The sequence below is a fragment of the Podarcis gaigeae genome, assembly GCF_964106915.1.
Source record: "Podarcis gaigeae genome assembly, chromosome: 8".
In the NCBI taxonomy this organism is placed as follows: domain Eukaryota; kingdom Metazoa; phylum Chordata; class Lepidosauria; order Squamata; family Lacertidae; genus Podarcis; species Podarcis gaigeae.
Genome location: NC_139684.1, coordinates 57,772,059 through 57,797,244, shown reverse-complemented (window position 1 = coordinate 57,797,244; position 25,186 = coordinate 57,772,059). Strand labels below are relative to the sequence as shown.

Here is a 25,186-nt window from a genome sequence, read left to right as displayed (position 1 = left end):
ATATTAATGAACTCTAAGAGCAAGTCAGTTTGAAAAATGCACAATAATTTTTCACGACACATAGAAATGTGTTTATAAATGCAGCTTTGTAAAGTATCACCAGTCAGACCAACTCAGACTGATTGCCAATCCTGAGAGACAGTGCTTCATTCTCCAGTTTTGTTAAGTCAGTTACAGTAGCAGATTTTCAAATTTGGACTCTCAGGGCTGCAAGGCCACCATCCAGTCAGCATTTAAGGGACATGTTATCTTTAAAATACATTCATCAGTTTCAGGTGGCTCTTCAGAAGTGTTTGTTAGCATTGAACCTTTTGTCTGCTTAGGGCCACACTGTGCAGTTTTGGCCAGGCCTTCCTCTTTGACAGATCAGATGAACTTTGCTCAGTTACTTCCTCCATGTCTGGTGTCAGGAATTTACCTTCTTGCCCTCAGATTACTGCAACACGTTATACATACGGCTGCCTCTGAAGACGGTTCGGCAACTTCAGCTGGTGCAGAATTCAGCAGCCAGGTTAGGCAGGGGCAGGATAGTTTGAGTATATTACTTAGATACTGGCCTGACTGTAATAGCTGCCAGTTAGTTTTGGGGCCCAATTAAAAGTGCTTGTTTTGACCTATAAAGCCTAAACGACTCAGGACCGCAATACCTTCAGGACTGCCTCTCTTCATATGAACCTAACTGGGCCCTGAGATCACCATCTGAGGCCCTACTTCATGTGCCTCCTCCATGATAGGAACTGAGGGTGGGAACATGAGAACACGAGACCAGGCCTTTTCTGTGGTGGCTCTCCACTTGTGGAATGCCCTCCCCAGGGAGGCTCACCTGGCGCCTTCATTATACACCTTTAGGCGCCAGGAGAAAACAATCCTCCTCAACCAGGCCTTTGGCTGATTACACCCAATACCCTTTTTAATGTCTTGTGGGTGGTGGATACTTAGTTTGCTCTTGCTTTTATTATGCATTTTGTATTTTTTTGGGGGGGGGGGTGTCTTGCATTTTTATGTTGTGAACTGCCCTGAGATCTGTGGATGGAGGGCAGCCTACCAACTTAAATAAATAAATAATAAAATAAAAACACTTTCCCTTCTGTACTCCCTTTTTAATGCTACGTCTGGGGCCCTGCTTAGTTTTTTGGATTGCGCATAAAGGCCTTAAACCACCTGTGGTTGTCACGGTGCAACTAGATTCTTGTCATTAAGCTCAGTGGCTGGCCGTGCACCAGCACCAACAGTTAGATCAGCCTTGTAAAAGAGTACCTCCTGTGCCAGATCTATAAAAATGACCACTTCCAAATTGCATATCTTTGCGATATTCCCCCCTGAAAGTTATTTCATTTATGGACGTTGTCCCCTTAAATTTTCACGAACTGCTGCAAACAAGGTGAGGAGGTACATATCAAGGTATGTATGAATAACAATAGGAACCTTGTTATGGTCCGCCTGAGCCCTCATCGTCTCTGACTTGGTAGGTGAGGAGGAAGCTTCCAGCGCGGTCAAGGCCCGCTCCTTTGACTCCAGCCACTTCAGCACGGAGCCCACCTCCTCCTGGACATCTCTCATCTTGGCCAACATGGAGGACAGCTGCTCCTGGTGCCCCCGTAAGGTGGCACCAAGCCCCTCATACTGCTGGTTGACATCTGACACGTCACACTGGATCTCTGTCAAATCTAAACAAAACAAAAAGAGAGAGGGGGAGGACTGAATCAGAGATGGAGAAATGATTTCATTTCCATATTGATGGTAATATAAAGATAAAGTTGGAGATGTGTTCATATGGACAAAGACAGGACACCTAAGCAGATCAGCTGAGGTGATTCCAGGGGTACCTGTGCGGTTGTACCTGTGCGGTTCACAGGCACACCAGCTATACATACAAATGTGTGCTTTCCATACATTCTGAAGGAAGGCAGGGCCAATGAAGTCACAGAAACAGGAAATGCCAAGTTATTCGCCATGCATTTGAGAACAGACCAGACACGAATTCCAAAAGGCACTTGAAATAAGCCCTCCATGTGTTTTAGCCAACAACTCCCATGAGCCCCAGTTGCATATAGTCCAGCAACAGGTTGTGGCAAGGCTGTTCTAAACCCTCTCCCAAAATATTCACCTCACACAGAAAAACCTTTTGCTCTTCTTCTGCAAGTTCTCAGTATTTGCTCTGACTCCCACCATCTAGGCCGGAGGAGCAGCAGGCAGGCTGCACAATTTGGTTTGAGGTGAAGCAGCCAGACTGTTGTGAGAAGGTATCCCTCCTTGGACACCAGGTGAGGCTTGGTAGGGGGAGGGAAAGGACCCTTGCAAAGTTTTTACTCTGCAGCATGTCCTCTCCCCTCCCCACAGTTTGAACAGAGGGGACACATGCTCTGGGGTTAGAGCAGCACCTTCTTTTCTCCAGCTGCTTTATACCAAGTCAGACCATTGGTCCAGCTCACTCAGTGTTGCTTGCACTAACTGGCAGCAGCTCTCCAGGGTTTCCAGCATAGGACTTTCCCACCTGGAGATGCTGGGGATTGAACCTGGGCAGGTGCTCTACCAGTGATATTTTGCCTTGAATACAGGGGACAACAGTGGGCACCCAAACACAATCTCCATCCATAAAGGATAGAGGATGCATTGGAATACCAGCTGTTGGGAATAACAAGACAGTAGGAAAGAGCTGCTACTATACTCAAGTCCTGCTTGTGGGATTCCCATTGGGGCATCTGGTTGGCCACTGTGAGAACAGAGGGCTGGACTCGATGGGCCCCCTATGGCCTGATCCAGCAGCCAGGCTCTTCTTCAGGGCAACCAGCAACATGTGCCTCGGCCTTACCAACTTCCCTGTTACTTTGAGAGAACAACAGGACAACACCAGCCACAGGACACAACTCACACAAGCACGCACAACAGTCTGGGCTCTCTCACCTTTGCAGGTGTGATATCCATTAACGCTGCCTACAGAACTTCCCCCAGCGGGCAGCACAGAACCTGAGCAAAACAACAGGGAGACAAGACAAAACGACAGAGACAAAACATGTTAGAAATATGGGTGTCTGAAAACACATGTAAGCAGTGCCCTTTGCAGCCATAATACAGCCCTTTCTAGGAGGCCACGAAGGGGCTATGTGCAAACAGAGACCAACACCTGAGAGGGGATGTTGCTGTTTTTACAGCATCCACAGGACAGCTTCAGCAGCATCAAAGTGGCAGCCCAAACTTTTGAAAACAGTGGGTCCCAAAGTAGGCGATACTGCCCTGGGAGCAGGATTGCGTAGTGGGGTGCCAAGAGGCAAATGGGTGGGGGGTGAGGGGGACGCTGGAGGTGCAAATGACTACCAAACATTGAAAAGCTGGCATTACTGGATCAAGTTCATCAATTTTGTTGAATTAATTAAACTAAATAGATTTAATTGGATTTTGATTAAATGTGCAATTAATTGTTCCTGTTTTGAATTTTATTGTGCTATTATAGTGGGTTGTGCAAACTGCTATTCTGAATAATGCTTTTTATAAGGTAGGATACAGGGCACTGGGGATGAGTTTATGGAGTCAAGGGGGCAGTGGCCCAAAAAGGTGTGGGAACCATTGTTGAAATATGGTTAGAAATAACTCATTATACTTCTGCAGTGATTGCTGGTGTGGAAGCTCATTAGCACATTTTTTGCTGTGGGTGTTTCATCTGGGGGGGGACGTTTCCATGGAGATTGTCTATTGTGACAACCTGACTTCTGCTGGATCCTCACCCAAGTGCACCTCTACCAGCTTGTTTCCGGCAGCCCCCAATGTCAAACAAAAGGCCCTCATTTCCACTGATGGACAAATGCCTGGTTGAGAGGAGATATTCTCTCAAAAGCTCTGCAAGCAAGAGACTGTGATTGTAGTACACATATCAGCCTAAAGAATCCATAATAACAATGTAGAACTCTTGCACAATACCTTTTTATCACTCTTGCATAAGACTTTATTTTTTAAAACAAAACAAAACAAACAAACAAAAAACAAACAAACAGATGGAGATGAATATTTCTCCCCACAAGACAAAAAAGCACAAGCCTCCATTATGCCCATTGCAAAATATGAAAACTGGCTGAAAACATTTGCTCTAGTGCACTTCCCGGTTTGTTGTTCGTTTTTAATTAAAGTTGTGCACTGGTACCAAAATATCGCCACATATGCCCAAATGTGGGCCATTTCACGGAACCTCTCTATGATAAAGGCTGTGTGTAAATAAAATCCCAACCCCAAATGTGGTTCATTGTTGTCACAACCTCAGCTTCCGCTGTTTGCCTGAAGCTCAGTTCCTTGTCGTTGCCTGGGTAACAACAAGGAAGACACCAAAGAACAATCTCCATGAAGTCATGTGGCTTGGTACTGCAGCAGGAAGTAATCCTGTCACCTGGGAAACCAATGTGACTGACCTTTGCATATATTAACACTGTAAAGTGCGGAGCCAACAACACAAAAGCAGTATTTGGGCGGCTATTATGTTGCCCAATTCATGCACAAATTGAGCCACAATTCATTTTAGAATGATGGATGTGACTGGGAGAAAAAAGCCTCAGCATAAACAAAATTAGCACAGCACAAGACCATACAGTTTTCTCAATACTTCTTCCCCCGCATTTTATTGAGTCCTGGGAACCAAATACCAGGGGGAGCTATATATGGTTCAGAGAACAGGAGGGCAGACTTCAGGTTTGTGAGGTCTAATAAACCCCCAAGATCTACTAACAGAGCCAGGTGCAAAAGATACACAGTGAGACCGAAAGAGAAGCATATTCTGAGCGAAGGAATTTGCTTTCAGAGCAAAGGCTGAACTGAGTTCACAGTCCTAGTTGCCACAAGCAATTCAGACAAAGGGCATGTCCAGGACTCTGTCTGCTCGGGTCTTGTGAGTTCACTGGAACAGTAGAAGCTACCTTATAGAAAGTTGGACCATTGGTCCATCAGCAGGCTTTCCGTGGTTTCAGGCAGGAGCGTTTCACCAACCCTCCCTGGAGACACCAGAGATTAAAAATGGGAGCTTCTGCACACTAAGCATTTTTTAGTTATTTTAATTTATATACTGCCCTTCTCCCATTGATCTCAGAGTGGTTCACACAAAGCATGTGCTCTACCACTTTGTAGCAGTCAGCTGCTGCAACCTGAAGATTCAGACAAGGGGCGTGTAGAGGTGTCGCCTACGTCATGCTTGCTCATCCCTTGCCCTTCATGGATAATTACATCTAGGAGAAGAAGAAAATGAACTGCCTGCATCCAGGTGGCAATTGATGGCTTTTAGGAGAGAAGGTCTCTTGAAAACCAAAGTCACCTTAGGCCTCAAGGATGGATAACACCTGTTAGACACTAGGGAACATCCTCTTCCTGAGCAAGGTGCTTGAGCAGATGGTGACCACACAACTGCCACATTTGAGTATTATTTAGCTATTAATCCACTCCCCCACCTCATTCAAATCAGAGCAGAGTGATCCACACCTGCACACATTTGAATTTGTACTTGAGGAACAACTTCAGTCATCCCTATTCATCCCCAAAAGGCATTTCCTTTCGTGGCCATCCCTGCCTTCTAATTTGTTGATTCTATTATGCTAATTAAGTACCAACAGGGCATGTTGCTGAAAGCTGCATGGACACCTTGTTCTTTAAAAAAACCAGCCCACCCAAGCAATATGCAAAAGCACAGTCAGGCAACTGTAAATTCTCTCTCACACTTTTCTGGTTTTGTGCAATCGAGGGGATCAAAAGGAAAATAGGGAGGGAAAGAAGGGGCATATATAGGGTTAAGCTCCTGACATGCCCTTACCAGCAGGGTGGAAAAGAAATGAAAGCCATTGATAATTCTCAGCACACACTTTTTAGGTTGCTGCACAAGATATCTGTTGTAGCCATTTTTAATGTGGTTTGCTTGTGCAGTTTTCTGGTTTTGTGCAAATCTGACTAAGCATTCGGAAAAACTTTCTGGTCAGTAAGAGCTGTTTGGCAGTGGAACAGAGTGCCACGAGAAGTGGTGGAATCTCCTTCCTTGGAGGTTTTTAAGCAGAGGTTGGATCTGTCATGGATGCTTTTGCGAAGATTCCTGTATTGCAGGGGGTGGACTAGATGACCCCTGGGTACCTTCCAACTCTAAGATTCTATGATCAAAAGAAAAAAAGTTCTCTTCTGGAGTTTTCTGGGGAAAGTTGCAAAAACATCTGGAAAAGCAACGAAAACACTGAGGAAGTTGTGGGCATGGAAAAGCAAAAAGTGACAATTAATCTAACCACCCAAAAATACCAAAACAAATGGTCAGCGACCGCAAGTGGAGTGGTTTGGAATCTAATTTCCTGCAAGGGAAGAAGTATTGAATTTAATCTTGTCGAAGGGTTACACGTATTAAATGGAGACGCAAACAGCTGCAAAAACACCATAAACTCCAGGATGGACAAGCCCCCAATTCAATCTGGGTTTTGGCATAGAAACCAGATTGGTCACCCTGATAAATTATTTATGTCAAGAGAGTGATGGAAAAGTGCTACCGTACTGAATATCCAGGACCACTCATGACTTCTTGTATGTTCTAGGTCGCCTCTATAGGTTAGGAGTTGTGGGTATGGCCATCCAGTGGTTTCACTCCACTTCTGGTGATTTCCAGAAGATGGCGCTGGGGGACAACTGCTCAGCCCTGTGTCATTTATACTATGGGGTCATGCAAGTCTTCATCTTTTTTCCTTTTTAGTCTGCTAGGCTTTTAAAATGTTTTACTACTTGAAATTCTGGTTTTCTGCTGCTCTGCTTATTCTTTTATTGATTTTTTTTGACTTTTTATAGCAACTTGCTGTATTTTGCTGCTTTACGTGCTGCAAAAATCCCTGGAATCATGGATGAAGGGCAGTATAAAAATCCCAAAATGAGTATAATTAAATAAATAGAGCAACCTTCACCTACTTGGTGCCCTCCAGATATTTTGGACTAAAATTCCCATCTGCCCCAGCTAGTATGGTTGGGGCTGATGGGAGTTGTAGTTCAAGACATCAGGAAGGCACCAGGTTGGTGAAGGCTGCTCTACTTGGAATAGAGAACTACAGCTGAAGTTTCAGGCAGAAATGGGTCTTCTTGAGATCCTTTAACAAAGGTAGCCTGGGGACTGAAGTGCTCCACCACATCGCCTCTGACCATCAATGTGAACGCAAAACAAGAATGCCAGAAATGGGCGAGATCTTCCAAGATCTTATGCAGAGTGCAGAAATGCTGAATCAGGACAAGCCTTATGGCTTATTCCCCAATCCACCCCCTGCCACACACCTCAAGTTTCTATGGTTTGGACAAATCAGCAACTGAAGTCAGGAGGGCTCCCAAAGTGGAGGAAGGACTGTGCTGTCTCTGTGGTCTCCAAACAGCTTTGAAGACATGTGCCCCTGTCTGTCTCTCTCACCCACCTGATTTGGACTGGGCATCAGGAGCTGTAATCTCAACTATCAGACTCTCCAAGGCTGTCCCCCTGCGGTTGATCTCATCCACAAGAACTCCTTTCCCTGTCCATTCTTCCAAGATCACCTGTTAAGAGATCACAGTCAGGCATCAGAAGGTGGCCATAGGCAAGTAGGGCATCCCAAGACTTGGCTGGCACTGGTGCACATTTATATCTGATCTATCCTCTTAACATCAAGTGAATACTTACAGCGGCTTACAAATTTGTCAGAACAACAAATGACATAACGTTAGAACATGGGAAACTATCAGAACAGATTTAAATAATGTAAAATGCCCAGCAAAACAAGTGTGTTTTCAATGCCTGCCTAAGGCTGGGCAATCAAGGGACCAGAGATGCTGTAATTTGGATGCCACAACCCAAGAAAGACCTCTCTCTTATCCCTACCTACTGATGGGTGAAGGGGGAGCAGGAAACATAAAGAAGGGGCCACAGCACAAAGTTCTCAGGTAGTTTTCTATGGAAGGAGGCAATTCCTGAAACACCAGGCTGGGCCCCAGGGAAAGGTATCCTCCACCAGTTCCACTGCATAAAGTACTATTGGATGCAAAAACCCAACATCTGGAGAACTTCAGCTTCCATGTTTTCTTTCAGAACCCATAATGATGTGAAGACAGGCCTGAATAGATGGCCATAATCCTGCCAAGTCTCAACAGAAAAGCGGGGAGGGGCAGAGCAGCTTTTGCCAACCTGGTGGTCTCCAGATGTTTTGGATACTGACTCCCCTCAGTCCCAGTTGTCATGTTGGGAAAGGGCAAGCAGAATTTCTAGTACTCAGGAACTGGAGCCTGGTGCTCTGCATATCTCTTTGCCTCAGGTCAACCTCAGAAGCAGAATATATTTTGCAAAACAAGCAAACTGATATAAACCTGCAATGGCCCAGGGCACGGCCTGAAGGCACACAATAGTCTTGCTGATGCTTAACAGGTGTGTCTGCCCAGCATTTGGGATGCATCACCCACCTGGGCAGCCTTTTGAGTTAATTTAATTTAATTAGCTAACTGCAAAATTTATAAAGAAGAAGGAGAGTTTGGATTTGATATCCCGCCTTTCACTCCCTTTAAGGAGTCTCAAAGCGGCTAACATTCTCCTTTCCCTTCCTCCCCCACAACAAACACTCTGTGAGGTGAGTGGGGCTGAGAGACTTCAGAGAAGTGTGACTAGCCCAAGGTCACCCAGCAGCTGCATGTGGAGGAGCGGAGACACGAACCCAGTTCCCCAGATTACGAGACTACCGCTCTTAACCACTACACCACACTGGCTCTCACCACACCGCTCTGCATTCAGAGGCTACCTGATAGAACAAAAGACAAATATCATTTTAACAATGCCACAACCCAGATCTCAAGATTAATTTTGGGCGAGGTGCAGAATTGTGATTTGTTCATTCACAGAGTACACCACAGCTCTAGCTATAGGAACCCGGGAAGACTAGAGAAAGCCTACAAGAGAGGGCCCCCCCAAGAGCTTCCTGTATTTGTTGCAGTTTCAGAGGAAACTAGCCTCTATTCAGACCATCAACCCAGATGCAGTGAAGCTCTTCTGTTTATGCTGTTGTGATCTCCCTCCCTCAAGAGCACATCTTCCCTAGCAGGCTCTGGGACTCTTTCCTTCTTTCTCTGCCCACCTCAATTTGCTGCATCCGCTTCTCCAACTCATGGGTGCCCAAAGAAGCCTCTGTGGCTGGGATAGTCGCCTCTGTTTCTTTCAGCCACTGCTTGATGGATTCAACCAGTTTTCGGAATTCGTCCAACTGTTCTTGGCAGGAGGATGCGCCCTTCTCTCTGGGAAGTGGAGAGAAAGGAGGTAGGTAAAAAAGTGGGTTAGCTCTGCTAGCTCTTTTCCTAGCATGCATTCTATCAGATGAATTCTAAGTCGCCGAGAAGTCTGCAACCACAGCAGGCTCAACCTCAGCTCCTGCTCCCAAAATGTGTTAACATGGCCTGCCTTGCAGCGCTGCTGTGTAAGGAATTATGAGAAAAGTGCACTTAACACCTGCATATGCCAAGTATTGTTACTGCTCCTTCTGCAACACTGGACCACCTATTTGGGACATTGTTGCTCAGTCCAATGGATTAAGGACTGAAAGGAAATATCAGCCTCTTCACGCTCTGTTCTTCGTTCCTGGCTGATCAGGCCCTAACAAGGTTATCCACCCACCACAGAAAAGTGAGCAGACATTTAGACCAAGTTCTCCTGTTAAGTAAATTCTGCAAAGCCAACCACCACCTCCCAGTCATGCTGAGAAAACACTGAGGCAGAGATGGCCTACACCCTTCCCGAAACCTTCAAGTTATCAAAATGTCAGTTTATGACAGCTTTGTTCTTCAACCTTCTCTCTGCCTCTGTCTCTGGTGTGAGGTAAGTAGGTTTTAACTCACTACCACTAGCAGAGAAAGAAAATAAACTTGGTGTTCCCAGGAAAAGCATTGCCTTGACATGTCTTTGTCAGGCTGTGAGTTTAGATTGGGGGGGGGGGTCCTCCAACTTTGTAGTCCCAGGGACACATTTGGAAATCTAAGAAGCTATCACAGGCACGAGAAAACACTCATTCCATAGAAGAAACACTAATGATGCTCAGACATCCTCCACTCCAAAGAACAGACAACTCCCCCCCCCCAAAAAAAACCAGACAACTCCCTCCAAAACATGACCTCTGCAAAAAAGTCAAAGCAGCCCTCATTAACAACAACAACAAAGGAGAACCAAGCTTTAGACACATGTTGGTTTTGACATTCCTTCTCCAACTGCTGTGAATTTCTATTGAGCAAAAATTCACGACTAAGCACCAGCCACATTGTTTGGAAACCACACTGGCAGGAAAGGAATTTTACAACTTAAGGAGCCATATTATGAAGCTGGATCTTGGCTTCCTTCCACCTCCATAAAGGACAAGATGCAGGGCCACTTGCACTGTCTCTTGTGCATGTAGCACAACCCTCGGTCCTTCTGCATGCAGAGCAGATGCTCTACCCCTGAGCTGCAGAGCATCTGCTCATCACCACCTTTGTATCACAGAGCAGCAAAGAGCACCCCTTACCGTTCCCTTGCTGCTTTCTGCAACTGCATGAAGTCTTTCCGCAAACTGTGCACCTTCTCCTGGTGTGAGGAGGAGCTTGCTGCTGCAAAACCACAAGAGCTCAGCTCCGTGGTCAGATGCTCCAATGTGTCCAAGTCCTCGTGGTGCTGCTTCATCTCAGAATTCAGTTCCTGGCAACAAAACAGGGGTGGATGCAATGTTGCCATTAGAACAAAGAGCAGTGCCCAACACACAGGTCCAAGCATATGGGACAAATTCACTACAGAAAGCTGCCAATGGAGACTGCACAGCTCATGTCAGCTCCTGGAAGCCATGTGTGAGTGGTCTGGGGAGGCAGAAGGGATATGTGTGTGTGAATAAATTTTATTCAGTTCATGCTGAAAGGCAATTCTACCAAATTTGCACTTCCCAAAACAACATACAAGCCAAAATGCAGCCATCCTTTGAAATTCACACTTTTCTAAATTTTGCAGTTAGCTAACCAAGTGTTCAAATTGCATATACCAGGTAAAGTGTGCATTAAAAGGCTCCTATCAGTGAAAGTCAATTGTCAATATATGGTTTGATTGTACTGTTAGCCACCTTGAGCTTCCAATGAGGAAAGGTGGAGTATAGAACTTTTAAGTTAAGGGCAATTTGAAGGCCATATTCCATCCTTGTTAACATTGAAAGGCCACATGCTAGCAACAGGCAGGGCCAATGCAAAGGCAGCTGAGTGGATCCACCCCACACTCCCTCACTTACACACCCACCCACATAAGAGACACTCACTTATTCACAAACTCCTTCCCTCCTCCATCTTGCTCTCTCACACACATTCTCCCCCAGCAATCAGGATTACAAACGAGCCCTCGTTTTCAGTGTTCATGCTGCATTCCCATGCATGTAAAACCTGCTTTATTCTGAGCCAGACCTTTGGTCCATCAAGTCCCCAAAGGCATTTCCCAGCTTAGCACCTCAAAGTGCCAGGGACTGAACCTAGGCCCCTGTGCATACAATCCTGTGGCTCCACACCTGAGCTATGCCTGCTCCCCCATCACTCCTCTCTATCTCTCTCCACCACCATCATTCTTCAGCTTCTCACCTGGATCTGTTGGGAGAAGTGAGCAATGTCACGATCAGGCTGGTTTCCTGAGGCCAACAGCCGCATCCTGCTCTCCATGAACTGATGCAGTTTCTCAGAGAGGTGCTCATACTGCTCCACCTTGGGGAGGAGACCCTTCAAGGCGTCCTCTTTCTCCTGCTGCTGCCGGCAAAGGCTGCCAAAGCGCTCCGTCACCTCGGCCAGCTTGCTCTGCAGAGCGGCAGCTGTGGCACTGTCGGCGGTCTCCATGAAGCGGGTCACCATCTCCCGGGTGGCTTCGAGGCTGCTCTTTTGCCTGGCGATGTCCTGCTTCAGCTTCTGTTAATGGACACACAAGGGCAGGCAGGCAGACATAAGGATTGGGGGGAAGGAATTCTTTTCACAGCCAACTGACCCAATCCTGAACTTCATTGTGGATTGGAACGCAACTCCCAGTTGGACTATGCATGTTTCTTGCTTTTGCAGTGCAATTTTGGTGCATTCCAAAGTGTGCATAAAAATACTTTAGTCTATCCTGCACAGAAATATTTGGGAAGAAAACCATGGACAGAAAGCAAATACAAACCCCAGCTTACCATGTTTGTGGCGAGGGTCTCCTGGATGGAGGTGGAGGAGAAAGCAGCCACGTCTTCCTTCTGGAGGTTCCTCTCTACCTCAGCCACGGACTGAAGGAGGCTCTCCAGCCCCTCCTGCACACTTTGGGACTGGGCAATGGACTTCTGCAAGAGGTCTGAGCGTTCTGCCATCTGACAGGATAGGTTCTGGAAACGGCTCACGAGGGAATCTGAGGGAGAACCAAATCCATTACAAACCGGGTGTGGAAAATTAAAATGGGTGGAGGGCTTCCAGTACAGTACCCCATAGATCGTGTGGGGTCCAGCTGCCACAAATCACTCAGATGTGTAAAAGGCCAACTAAGGAGGCCGAGAAATGTTACTTCTCAGAGCTGGCCAGCCCAAGCCACTTTGATGCTGGAGGTGGTGATCTCAAACAACACCTTCCCATTTCCAGAACCCCCCTGGGAAGTCCACAGAACAACAAGGGCCAGAAAGCAGCTCTTTCCATCCTTACCTGTGGTTTCCTGAATGCCTCTGTGATCAGGTAAGGGCGCTTCGTGTATTTCCAAGAGGGACCGAGCTGCCTTCTGAAGCCTCTCTACAGGCACTTGGTGCTCTGCAAGGTCTTCCTGCAGGTGCTGTTGCAAGTGACATGGCAGTGAGAGCAGAGCAGGAATTAGAGCAGGGACAGACATGAAGAATAACCTGCAGTTCTTTTATATAATATCTCAATAAAACCTGGCTGTGGTTAGGGAAGGGCCATATGTCAATGGCAGGGCATCTGTTTTGCACATGGAAGGTCCTCAGGTCAATCTTGGGCATCTTCAGGTAGGGCTGGGAGAGACCCCTACCTGAAAACTTGGAGAGCTGCTGCCAGAGACCAACCAATGGTCGGACTCAATAGAACACAGCTTCCTATGTTCATAATATACTTAATCATCATGGACACCCTGTGTTTTTAACCATCATTGATCTTGCCAACTTTGATGGCAACTAACTGGGCCAAGCTTTTGGGGGGTAGGCAGTGCTTTACGGGCAGTGAACTGGTCATTGGTTATTGACATACGTTGGTCACGTTGCACTGATTTTTTTTTAAATTGTTGCTGGGTGGGTTTAATTGGTTTATTCCTGAATCATAAGTTTTTATTTTGTTGATATCACTTTATAAGTCACCCAGGGAAATATTTTCACTATGAGATGAATAAATGGAATGAATGGATGAATGAAATATTCAGTGTAGAGGAAAATGTACTTTGCACACGTCTGTGCTCTTTTGGGGACTACACATTCTATGACTGAGATCAAGCAAGGCAGCATACTTGGCTTCCCCACGTGAGTGCCCTCTGAATGTTGTTGGACTACAACTCCCATTATCCTTGGTCGCTGCCCATGCTGCCTGGGGCTGATGGAAATTGGAATCCAACAACATCTGGAGGGTAGCAGTTTTGGTGAAGGCTGCCATATATGTAATGTACAACCCCATATGCTAACCCAGATTCCTAACAATTCCAAGACTAAGCCAGGGGAGCCATGAGCCCTGTTCACTTACTTTGGCACTGGCAAGCTGCCTCTGTAAAATGGCTGGATTTGAAGAAACAGGCTCTGACAGGAGAGTTGCCATAGCCTCTTCGCTCTCTTGTAGCCACATCCGGAGAGATTCTGCTATGTCCTGGAACTGCTGAGAGCGATCTAGGAGCATACTCAGATGGGAACCAAGAGCAGTACACTGCAAGAAAAGGAGACAATGGTCACAGATGGTTCTGCGGTAAGTCTAAGGCTACGGTGCAATAGCAAGGTTCAGGTTTTGCCCCACCCTACACAGATGGATAGCCAAGATGGCAACCATGGTCAGTTGTAGAGATCATAAGGGATTAGAAAGCTCACTTTCCAATTTCCAACAATCAGTAGCCTATAATTATATTTCTATCCCACCTTCTCTCCAAAGAGCTCAAGTGGCAGACATGGTTCTCCCCCTCCTATATTTTATCATCGTGTTAACTGTGGGTTAGGCTGAGCTAAGAGGCAGCGACTGGCCAAGGTCACCCAGTGAGCCACATGGAGATTTGAACCCCCGGGCTCCCAGAACGTAGTCCAATACTCTGTCACTATGCTATACCAAGGCTATGTACAAATCATAAAAAATCAACAACATGGGAGGCCCACATTAAGCTCCAGGAATGAAGTCATATCACAGTGGTTCCCAAAGTTCCCACTTTCCATGCTTTGTATTTAAAATTTTACTGCTATTTTATTTTTCATGCAAAATTCTTCTCAGAATTTTATTGTGTTCTTATCTTCCTTAGTGGGTTGTGCCAACTGCTCTTCTGAATAATGTGTATTTTTTGTTTTTTGTATTAAAAAAGGTGGGGTAGGGGGAACTGGAGATGAGTTTATGGAACCGGGGGGGGGAGGGTTGGCCCCAAACTTTTGGGAACCACTGTCCTATGGCCTTCTTGTTCTAGATCCAGAGGTCTACGCCTTCTTTTTATCACTGTTCTTGTACCTTGGAATGAAGAGAACTGTATCGTTTGGTGGCATCGTCCAACTTGTTCTTCACCAGCACCCCAGTAGCTAAAACCTCAGGCCTTGGAGGCCCCCCAGCAGTCCCAGCTTCTGCCGCCACCTTCTCTGCATCCAGCACTTTCTGCCCGGACATTGTCACAAAGCGCAAATCCCCCTTGTGTGAGATTACATCTTCCGCAAAGCTGCTCTGCCGTTGGAGCAGGGGCTGAAGGGACTCGAGGCTGCCATCTCCTGCATGCATCCTCTCCAGCTCTTGCTCGGCCTGCTCCAGCCAAGCCTCAAACTCCACATGGTCCCGGAGGAATTTCTGCAGCTCATCCCGGAGCGCCTGTGATTGCTTGAGCTGCACCTCAGACTGAGACAAGGTGGTGGCATACTGTCCCTTCAGCTCCTCCAGCTTCCCCTGCAGCCTCTGCTTCTCCTCCAGGGAGAGATTGTGGCCTTGCTTGTCCAGGAAGGCCTGGGCTGACTGCGTAGCTAGAATGACTTCTTGTTGCTGAGAGAGAAGCTCTTGATGGCGGACCTGGAACAACAGCAGCAAACAACCAGGCTGTAGTACATCCAAGTCCACTCCATGAAATTAGAACCTGGGCCCTGTACAAGGCTAGGGAGGGAAACTGCAGCCACCTTCAAAAATGCAAAGCCTTCATACAGTTCTGCAATATCGAGCCCATAGGGCTAGCCCTACTGTTAGGCAGCATGAGGCAACTGCCATAGGTGGCAAATGTTGGGGGACAGCAGGGGCAGGCCTCCCTCCCTCAGCTGTTCTTTCTGACTATCCTGATTTTACCAACTTCTGCCAGAAGACAGAACTCCCCACAAAGGAATGGGGTCCTTGGGGATGAAAAAGGTTCCCCACTCCTGACTTTGAGCAAATGTGTTCTTAGCTTAGCTGATCTTTAACTCAACCCTCCATCCAGCAGACCCCACCAACCTTCAAGCTCTCATAGTGCAAAGTGAGATCTTCTTCAACTCTGTCCGCCTCCTTGAATCCACCATCAGGGTTATCTTGGACTCTTCCAGTCACTAGACCCACTCGGTGGTGTTCAGCTTCTGTGAGCTCCTTGGGCTGCTCTAGTGATGCCACCCAGTGCAGAAGAGATTCAATCTTACTCTTATTTTCTTCAAAGTCTTTGACAGCTCTAATCTGGAAACAGAGCAGAGTGCATAGGAAGCTGATAGAGTACAAAGCACAGAATGGGTAAATATGGGCTAGAATTTTGATGTCAATAATGTAATGCAAATTTTTTTGCATGCCTCAGAAGCATCCCACTAAAATTCTCAGAGCACTGGACAACACACAGCCTCTGATAAGTTTACCCAACTCCCTCCTTATGCGAAGAAGGGATCTTCCACAGCAGCTCCAGGTTGTGTGGTGCTGTACCTTTTCTGTTTGCTGTTGCACCACAGTGCTCACAGCACTCTCAAGCTCCTTCTGCGCCGCCTCCGTCCTCTCTTGCAGGGACTGGTACTGCTCCTTGGCCTGGCAGAGCCTTTCCTGCAGGGATGCCAGTTCCTTGGGGTCCAGCTTGGTCCGGTTCTCTTCCAGGAACTCCTCTGTCGCTTTCAAGACACCGGCAAAAGAGGCTGCTCGGCTGTGCAGGCTTCTCTGCAAGTCCTAATGGCAGAAATCAAAAGAGCAGCAAAGAGAGTGACCATCTCTGGCACAACTGTAAACTGGTATTCACAGACTTGTAATGATGCTGAGTTCTTGAGGCAAGAGGCCACTGATTTCTGAGCAGAGATTAGGCTGATTAGATTTCATGCTGTCCTGTTGATTTTATTAGAACTGCTGAATTGTTAGTTTGCTTTTATATATGGTGCACCTACTCTGCCCTGGGATTACCGCCTTGAGGGGTGTGTTACAAATGAAACAAAGCAAATAAAGAAGCCACACGCCTTGCATTGTAACAAAGACAGAAAAAACATGAGTGCAGATGGTGGAGTGTGGAAAGAAGAAACACTCAGCCTGGTCATAAGATGTGTTTTGCCACCTGGTCTACCAGCTCCATCAAGGGAAACACAGTGCAGTGGATCCAGCCTCCTGTAATTGTGTTCTCACCTTAACGTCACTCTGGCTCTGTTGGAGTACAGAGAGGTCCCCTTCCCTCGCTGCTCCCTGTGGATCCACCAGTCTGTGCTCAGCCTGGTTCATCCAGGTGCACAACTCCTCCAGTTTCTGGCTGCGTATTGCCTGCTGTTCTTGAAGTGTCTGTTTAGATTTTGGATTGTTTAACAAAAACAAAGCACCTGTTAATGCCTGTCATTTCAACTGTTAAAACCACAAATGCAAGCCAAACAAGTTGCAAAACAGAAAGCACTTAAGCAGATGCAGTCAATGGCTCGCAAGAGGCATGGTCTCTCTCTCACACACTCTCTTGCTTCACCCTTTACTTTTGCTCTAGACGGTCATTTAGGTCCATTGTCTGGCACATCAAAGCGTATATGGTTTAAAATGGCGCCATTTGCCATCTAGGTTCTTTCTTCTGCCTTTAATTCCCACTCTTATTCCCATATAGCAGCCCACTTATCAAGGACTGATGTTGACATGATGGCTTTTTCCTTGAAAGATGACTTATCAGAGGGAAAATGGATGGCAAAATCTGTGTGGCTCTTGCAGGAAAATTGGAGGAAGGAAGAATCTGGTCTTCTTGAAAACCAACCTTTCCTGCAAAATCTTTTTTTTTTTTTGCATTCCAATGTAACACTTTTCATGCCTCTTTCTCCCACTGAGGGGTGGGGGGAAACACATTCACTGAACCCAAACATAAATCATTTCCATGGAGGCAGTTATTCTGGCTTATGCTGTCAGGGCTAGAAAGCAATTAACCCAACTTTTGCTTGAAGCCCTGTTTTTGCATCCCAGTCTCAAGAACAAAAGATACCTGGGGAATAACAAGCTGTGCTAAATGACCTTGCACAACTGCTATAAACCAAAAAAATGTTATTTCTGGGAACAGTGGGAGAGATAAAGAGAGACAGAGTGAGTGTGAGTGAATTTTGGACACTGCACCAAACCAAGTCCCAGATTATCCTCTTGGGAGTCCTGCAAATAGGGCGTCATTGAGCATGATGTGTGACCCTGAGCCATCCTTCTTTCAACCAGTGTGCAATTTGTCTTTCCCTTGGTGCTTTACGATCAAAACATACAAACTTCTGCCAAATGAAAAACAGGGCTTTTTTTGTTCATTTTCAGACATTCCTTAAGCCAAATAACAGAAGCAGTTTGAGGAGGAGGAGAGGGGGAAAGAGCACTGCTAAAAAAGCACTCTTCAGCAGCATAACAAGATCTTCTCGCATTAGGGATGGGAGCACACTGAATCTGAAAAGGCAAAGCAAAACGGTTAATACACACAAACACACATACACAAAAAGAAGAGAGGCAGAATAGGCACACATTACAAGGGGACAATTGTTAAACAAAACCTTGCTCGTATTAGCAGTGTCTGAAGGAAAAAGAGAGGCAGGGGCATGCAGTTATGGGGGCTGCAAAAGCACACCTTTATTGAGCATCCTTGTGTGTACTTCTTAAGGGCCAAAGTGGATGCATTGCTGAACTCAGAAGCACAGAAGGGGCTTAGTAGCAGATATTCTTCCTGTTCTTATAATATTCACTCTACATTCTCTAGATCAGTGGAGGGCAGAATTCAAGCTTGCTGAATCTATTTTGTGCTTCGCTAGAACCCAAAGATCCACCAACTGGAGCCTGCAAGTGTCTCTGATGTGGGTTCTAAACACCAGAACTGAGCTGAGCTCACAATCCTTCCAAATTATATTTATGCTTCCTAAGGATAGTCTTCTAAAAAAAGGGCAGGGGTAAGCAATGGTAGACTGGACCTGCTGGGTAGATCTTTGGATGATCTGCAATGGATTGGCAAGGATTTCTGTTCCCAATTATTTAACAACAACACCAAAATTAGGCTGCTAAAGTGAGGAAAGCTTGAGGGTAACCAAGAATGTGTTTATATCTGCTGGTAAAAGTACACAGAGGGCAAGTGCACCCGGCACCTTTAAAACACCAGTGTGCATATCAAAACCCCATTCCTTAAATATAAGACAGAACAGGGGCTGGAATGGTAACTATGTTTGCAGAGACTGTACTGACTTTTCCCAAAAGACTTTCTCCAGTCTGAGAAAACTCAGAGGAGCAACGGGTGGGGGGGGGAGGTGGTTTTGATTAAACTGCAGCCCTGAATGGGCCTTGCATGCAACTGTGTATTCTGCACTATTTCCACCATGTTCATGCATTGTGTCAAGTCCTAAACCAAGGATAGGTAACGGTGATCCCCTTTGACCAGCAGGTTGGAACCACTCAAAATTTAAACAGTTACCAAAAGCAAGCACTGCTTGCAAAGGTTCTCCCTTTGTACCCACAGATTTTCTTGACACACCTGAAATCAGATGATGGAGGTGAGATAAAAGTGGGCATGGCTGGAGGAAAACAGATTTGCAGGCCAAAGGTTCCACCTACGTGCCACAAACCATAACATACAAACCAGCACTCCTGGTTTGTTCCTCTACTAACAAAGCTTGGTACTCAGTCTCTTGGCTTACTAAGTGTGACTTGTTTGGAGATAAATAAGCCACAAGCAGCATTTTGCACAACACATTAAAGCAGGGCTCATGGTTGTTGCTCCTGACTCAACAAAGTGAGGAGCGCAGTAGACTCTGCAGCATAAACTAGCAGGCTGCTTGTTCATGCACAAAATTGGACCACTGTGCCTGTTGCACTCATACTGTGCATCTGCACATCTATTACAGCTAAAAACCACAGATAGCAACAAGTCCCCCATACCCTGGGCTAACACTTGAGTCACAAATGTGTTGCTTTTAATGCTCCGCTTTCTCCCCTCTTGCTCCATCCAGGACATTACTTTAGCCTTCCTTATTGAGATTCAGCCCCACCACTATGACAGAAACCAGCTTAACTGGTGTCCCCCATTGTCCTTAGAACAGTCACCTATTTGGAGTCCTGACTCACTCTGTGAAAGGGAGGATGGAAGGAGAGAGACACAGAAATGAGGCATCTCTCTGCTTTGAAGCAGCAGCTGACGCACTCTATGATGCCACAACTTAATTGCAAAAGGATGCATACAGAAACTGTTGGAAGGGGCAGCTTGGTTAAAGAGGAAAAGACACACATCCTGCTCCTTGTTAAATATGACACAGCAAAGAGGTTGCCACTCCACCACTGTCACCTGATCTGTCTGCTCCGCTTGCTGGAGACAGACCTGAAGGACCTCTGCCCGGGTGGCCAGCCTCTCTGAAAGTTCCCGGAAGGATGTCTGTAGCTCGTTCAGCAGCCTCAACAGCTGCCTGCTTTGCTCCGGGGACAAGTCTTGAGCGTGCTCAGAAATGAAGAACTGAATGTCAAGGGCTGTTGCATCAAGCTGAGCTTTGGTATCTGCAAGGGGCCTTTTCAGCTCCTGGCCATGTCAAGAGAGGGGAAGAGGGAGAAAATGTAGCACTCTGAGACTTCAGTCACCCGCAGGATACCTTTGCAAGTTTCACCTGCTTGAATGACCAAGTGACCAGAGACTTTAAAACAAAAGAGGCTTAATGGTCCTTTATCGGGGCAGGAAGCTTTCCCCGATAGCCTGAAATTGACACACTTAGAGCTAGGGAGAAGGGCAGAGAAATAGCTCAGAGCCAGTCTGAATTCATTCTCTGCCCCTCTGTCTCTCACACACCATGAATTTGTGAGTGGATGAAGGTGAAGCACCTAAGGATGGGTCAGTCTGTCAATTTCAGTTTCTCTCAGTTTCTTATTTTTCCCATTCACATTTTTGCACCGTATTGTGTGTGGTTTTTAAGTCCTAATGAAAATTAAACAGCATTTTAGCATACACTTCAATTACACACATTTTTGTTATGTAATTTTGCCCAATAAACATATTTTTGCAGGCCATTTCCCCCATATATAAAGCATTTTAATGTGTTATTTTCATTAATATATGCATTTACGTATGCATTCCCCTAGTATATGCATTTCTGTACTAATTATTTGCTTGGAAAGGAACACAAAATTCGGAGAAGTGTGAATTTCAGTTCACATATTGTTTCAGGACATGCATAGCTGGTAGGTTCGCCTTTAAATGAGAACTGAAATCAATTTTTCCCACACAACTTTAGAGACACCCCAGGGTGCAAGCTCTTTCTCCCTGGGAACCTAATGTGGAATTGCAGCCTGATGCAGAAGTCTTGGGTTGCTTCTCAAATGCTCTCCTTACATTTGTTATATCTTAAAATATACATTACAACTACATCCTAAGACTTCAGGGTGTAGTCTGGTTTCCCTACCCTTCTCAAAGAAACTAAACCCCACCCACCCTTCCCTGGGGAGCTTCCCATCACCCAGAAAAACAAAAAATGCCTGGCAATGTTACATTCTAAGTCAAACCAACGTTGGCTGGGGCTGATGGGAGCTGTAGTCTGAAACATTTGGAGGGCACCAGCTTGGCAAAGGCTGTTCTAAGTGGAAAGGAATTGGCTGGCAGGTCATATAGCTTAAGGTCTGGCTTCCCAGTCATATTATCTTGGGAGGAGCCAGTTTCAAACTCAGGCATGCCACACACCCACAAAAAGCTCTCAAGAGCTCCAGGCAGAGAAGAGGAAATATTTGTTTTTTTTCAAATGCCAGATCATAAAACTACACAATTCATAGCCATAAATGGTTATAACTTACAACACTCACAGCGTTGCACAAACGGTTGTGATGTCTACTGGCGCAAAATGCATGGGTGATGCTAATTGCCATCACAGATCCATTTTTAGATCATGATGCAGACCCCCCCCCCCCCGCATGGTGTGTGTGTGTGGGGGTGGAGCTTTGTCTAGACAAGCAAGGAGTCTCCACTAAGCAGAGTTCTTGAATCTTGCCAAAAGGTGTGGAATGGTGGAAAAAACAGGAGTGAAAGGAGGACAACTCAGGGCAATGAAAGAAAAGTGGAGGGAAGAAAAAAGAGGCCTACCAGCCTCAATCTGGCCCTCCTAATTCATCCACCAGAATTTCCATAAAGGCAACCTTTGGTGGTCAGGATGCTGGCTAGCAACTAGCAGGAAATGGCTACCACCATAACAGCCCTGTTTGTGAAATACCCTGAAGCATCTGGCTCCATAAGGGAGCAACACTCTCAACCAGACAGACCAATGATCCAATACAGCAGGGCCATTCTCATGTGGCTAACTGTTGTTTCCAGAGCTGGAAAGGTCCCAGAATGAGTTTGTAAATACTAAATACTAACTTCCTAAACATATGCCTAAATACTAACTTCCTAGTACTAAATACTAACTTTCTAAACATATGCCTTTTTACAAATATTGAGTAGCTGATAGGATAATTGCATTCATGGTTAAAATGAAGTGAGCCAAGGCAGAAGGCCCAAAGTGACTGGTCCCAAGGGTGCTCTCAGCAGAGAGTATAGGTCCCCTAGTTAGCATGCGGACAACCAGGAACTCCCAGCCCCCTCCGTGGGAAGTTGCCACCCTCCCAGTCAGGCTTAGCCTGTGACATTGCTATGGCAACTACCTTGTAGCTCTGGAGGCAGGAATTCAAGCTGCTGGCATCAGTTTTAGTGTGGGACTCTAGATGGTTGAGTAACTCTGTGGTGTCAGACGCCCAGCTCAGCAGCTCCTGGAGCCTGCCCTGCAGCTTCCCATGCTGTGCTAGGATTTCAGCCTCAAAATGAAACAACAACAGAGAAATAATAATTAAAACCAGAATAGGAACAAAAGGGCAAACCAAGGTCAGTCAAAGATGCCAAACCTTAACAAATATTGGCATTTTAGCTGACAGGCGCATAATTCTGGCCTATTCTTGAAGCAAAAGTGTCTCCACAAGGTGACTCTCCCCTCAAGATCCATGTGGTAGGAGAGCTCTTGTGAATGGGCTCACATATAGCAGCAGTAGCAGTAGATGCTTTTTAAACAATGTTTGCCACAGGGGGGGGCGCAATAAAGGAAGTCTTTTTCAGTACGCAAGAAATTCCTATTGCTGCATGAGGAGTCACTGTGCAAGAGAACAGAGAAAAGAAAAACTAAGGGGGAAAATTATGCACAGATGAATATTCCCCCACAAAAACTGTCGCATGAAGTGGTCACTGAAACTCAGATGCACACACTCCACACAGGCAGTGTTCAGAGGTGGGACAATGTACGGTTGAGGCCCAGGACATCACTTAATTATTTGGCATTTTCCCCAAATCATCTGCTGGCCACAAAGAGAACAAGAACAGGATACTGGAATAGATGGGTGTAGGCGTGATCTAGCAGGCCTGTTCTTATATTCTTATGCTGTTAATGGCACGTTAAGGACAAACAGGGGTTAGAAAGTTGATGTGAGTATTAATCTGCTTTTAGTCTACTGTGAATAATGGTTGATTTTTCTTACTGATAATTTTATTGTTTATCATTTTTGTAGATCACTTTGAGGTCTATTTTTACTATCAAGTAGTATATAAATTTTGTGAAATGAATGAATAAAACAAACTTCCACTTATGCAGTGGGGGGGGCATTCATACATGAGACCTTTGCAGCTCCATTTTGCTTGCATACAATGGCCCATTTTCTACCCCTTCTAGGAAAAATATGGGTTGCTTCCAGACAGGAATTTAATATTGTAAAAAAGGTTGTTCGGATATTGCAACAGGATTCTTTTTTAACACTGTATTTTCCCCAGAAAGTGCAGATCCAGATTAAATGGGGGGAAAGACAGGCTGGCATTTTGATGCCAATGATGTTGTGTGGATGCTGCAAAAGCAACAACTCCTGCATGCGCGAGGAGCAGTCACCCCACAATAAACACCCGCCTGGAAGGACCCTGGAAGGGTGGGTCCTGTGCTTCCCAGAACATTCCTTTTCCATAGAATCGGCAATCACCTTCTTTGAACAAACATGGAGCCTCCTTGCCAAAGGAAGGCCATAAGGAGTGCAGTACCTTTTCTGCTTCTGTCGCAGCACGAAGGTTCAGTAGCCAAGAGTCCAGAGCCTCGCTGACGGAGCCAAAAGACTTCTGAAGGTTCTTGGCATCTTTCTCCAAAGCCTTCAGTAATTGCTCAGGGACTCCCCAGGGAGGGTTGGATATAATCCCTTTCACTGCCTCCAGCTCCTGATTCATTGGAGCCGACAAGTTCCTCAGCTCTGCGTCCAAGGCCTAAGGGGCAAAAGGGTACCTATAAGCAGACATCTAAGCAAGACAAATGGTCCTGCCAAGGCTGGAACGAACTTAAGCCTCACACTCCCCCTGTCTGCTGTTAAGGATTCTTAACTCTTTTCAGGTCATGGTAATCCTGTCCAAGCAGCAGAACCCAAGAAGCTCTTGTACATGTGTCATCGTCCAAGCATGAAGCAAGATTTGGTCCAAATAGTTCAATCCAGTACGAGTAAAAAACAAACCAAAAATTGTAATCTGGTTTAAGGGTGTAGATGAGGGTTCAATTCTCACAATGGCCCTGAACTCCCTTCTACAGCTTTCGGCATGCGTGCACACACACAATACTCTCTCAGCCTCATTCGTCTAGTGTGATCTACATCACAGGGGTAGATCAGACCAAAGGCTAAAAAGTACTTTGCAAAACTACAGAGGATGTGAAAAGAATGAACAGCAACAGTAACTCATCTGATCGAGTGGACTGTAGTCCACAAAAGCTTACACCTTAACAAAGGTGTTAGCCTTTTGAGGTGCCACAAGACTCTTCAGAAGTCCCTGAGAAGCTTACAGGCAGAGCTTACAGGGAACAAAGGTGCTCTCCTGTGAATTGCCATAATGGCCAGCTCACTGGGGAAAGTGACCTTTAGGTGTGAAAACCAAAGCCACTCCTCTTACCTCAGCCTGGCGAAGCAGTTCCCGCAGTGCTGCTGAACTCAGATCTGCAACTTGAACCCGCTGGATGCGCATCTCAATGTCACGCACTCTGGACAGGAGCACAACCAATTTCTCATCATAGCTGAGGCAAAGCTGTTTGCTGTGTGGAGCCTATGGAGTCAGAGGCATTAAAACACAGGTTTTAGACAGAATAGGAGAGATACAGACAAAGCACAACAATCTTGGACTTTTCTATTTGAATGGTTCTAGCTTATTTCATCTAAAAACTGCATTTCTTGTGGAGCCAGGTTTCATTTTTAAAATAAAATATTAATTTCTAAAAAGATTGTAAGGTTTCCCTGATAGTGGCCCGTCTTCTTGAGACTCTCTCCCAGGAGTGACTCACCAGTCTACCTGGCTATCAACCTTCCAACAACTGGTTAAGAAATCCTTACATTTGGCACCAAATGCTTTCTGGAAGGACCATATCCACTCAAGACCCCCTGATACAAGCAAGCACCTCATGACACCAACAGGGCACCTGACACCAGGTGTCAGCTGAATGCCTAGAGGTTGTAGTGTGGCCATAAACAGCTGCAGAGGCCTGCCTGGGCTGCCTGGTGGGCCTAAATTGGCCTGCAGACTTGAGGTTCCCCACCCCTGACTTTCAGGCTGTATTTCAGGGGCAGCCAACTGCCATAATATCTGAGCATTGGCCATACTGGTTTGGGT

General features: G+C 46.0%; 1 protein-coding gene across 20 annotated transcripts in view; it reads right to left on the bottom strand.

Moving 5' to 3' along the window:
* MACF1 (microtubule actin crosslinking factor 1) overlaps positions 1-25,186 on the bottom strand; it is a 292,549-nt gene that overhangs the window by 88,974 nt on the left and 178,389 nt on the right. For 17 of the 20 annotated variants that reach the window (XM_083751563.1, XM_083751572.1, XM_083751574.1 and 14 more), the window contains 17 exons: positions 24,476-24,625; positions 23,588-23,803; positions 22,180-22,329; positions 19,850-20,077; positions 16,714-16,863; positions 16,036-16,269; positions 15,586-15,798; positions 14,632-15,174; positions 13,678-13,854; positions 12,643-12,766; positions 12,147-12,355; positions 11,572-11,889; positions 10,488-10,657; positions 9,075-9,231; positions 7,395-7,512; positions 2,905-2,967; positions 1,426-1,667 (listed from right to left, as the gene is read on the bottom strand). In XM_083751563.1, the coding sequence (XP_083607689.1) occupies positions 1,426-1,667; positions 2,905-2,967; positions 7,395-7,512; positions 9,075-9,231; positions 10,488-10,657; positions 11,572-11,889; positions 12,147-12,355; positions 12,643-12,766; positions 13,678-13,854; positions 14,632-15,174; positions 15,586-15,798; positions 16,036-16,269; positions 16,714-16,863; positions 19,850-20,077; positions 22,180-22,329; positions 23,588-23,803; positions 24,476-24,625 (3,462 nt within the window). The remainder of the gene's footprint in view (positions 1-1,425; positions 1,668-2,904; positions 2,968-7,394; positions 7,513-9,074; positions 9,232-10,487; positions 10,658-11,571; positions 11,890-12,146; positions 12,356-12,642; positions 12,767-13,677; positions 13,855-14,631; positions 15,175-15,585; positions 15,799-16,035; positions 16,270-16,713; positions 16,864-19,849; positions 20,078-22,179; positions 22,330-23,587; positions 23,804-24,475; positions 24,626-25,186) is intronic. The other 3 variants (XM_083751571.1, XM_083751570.1, XM_083751575.1) reach the window with 2 other exon arrangements.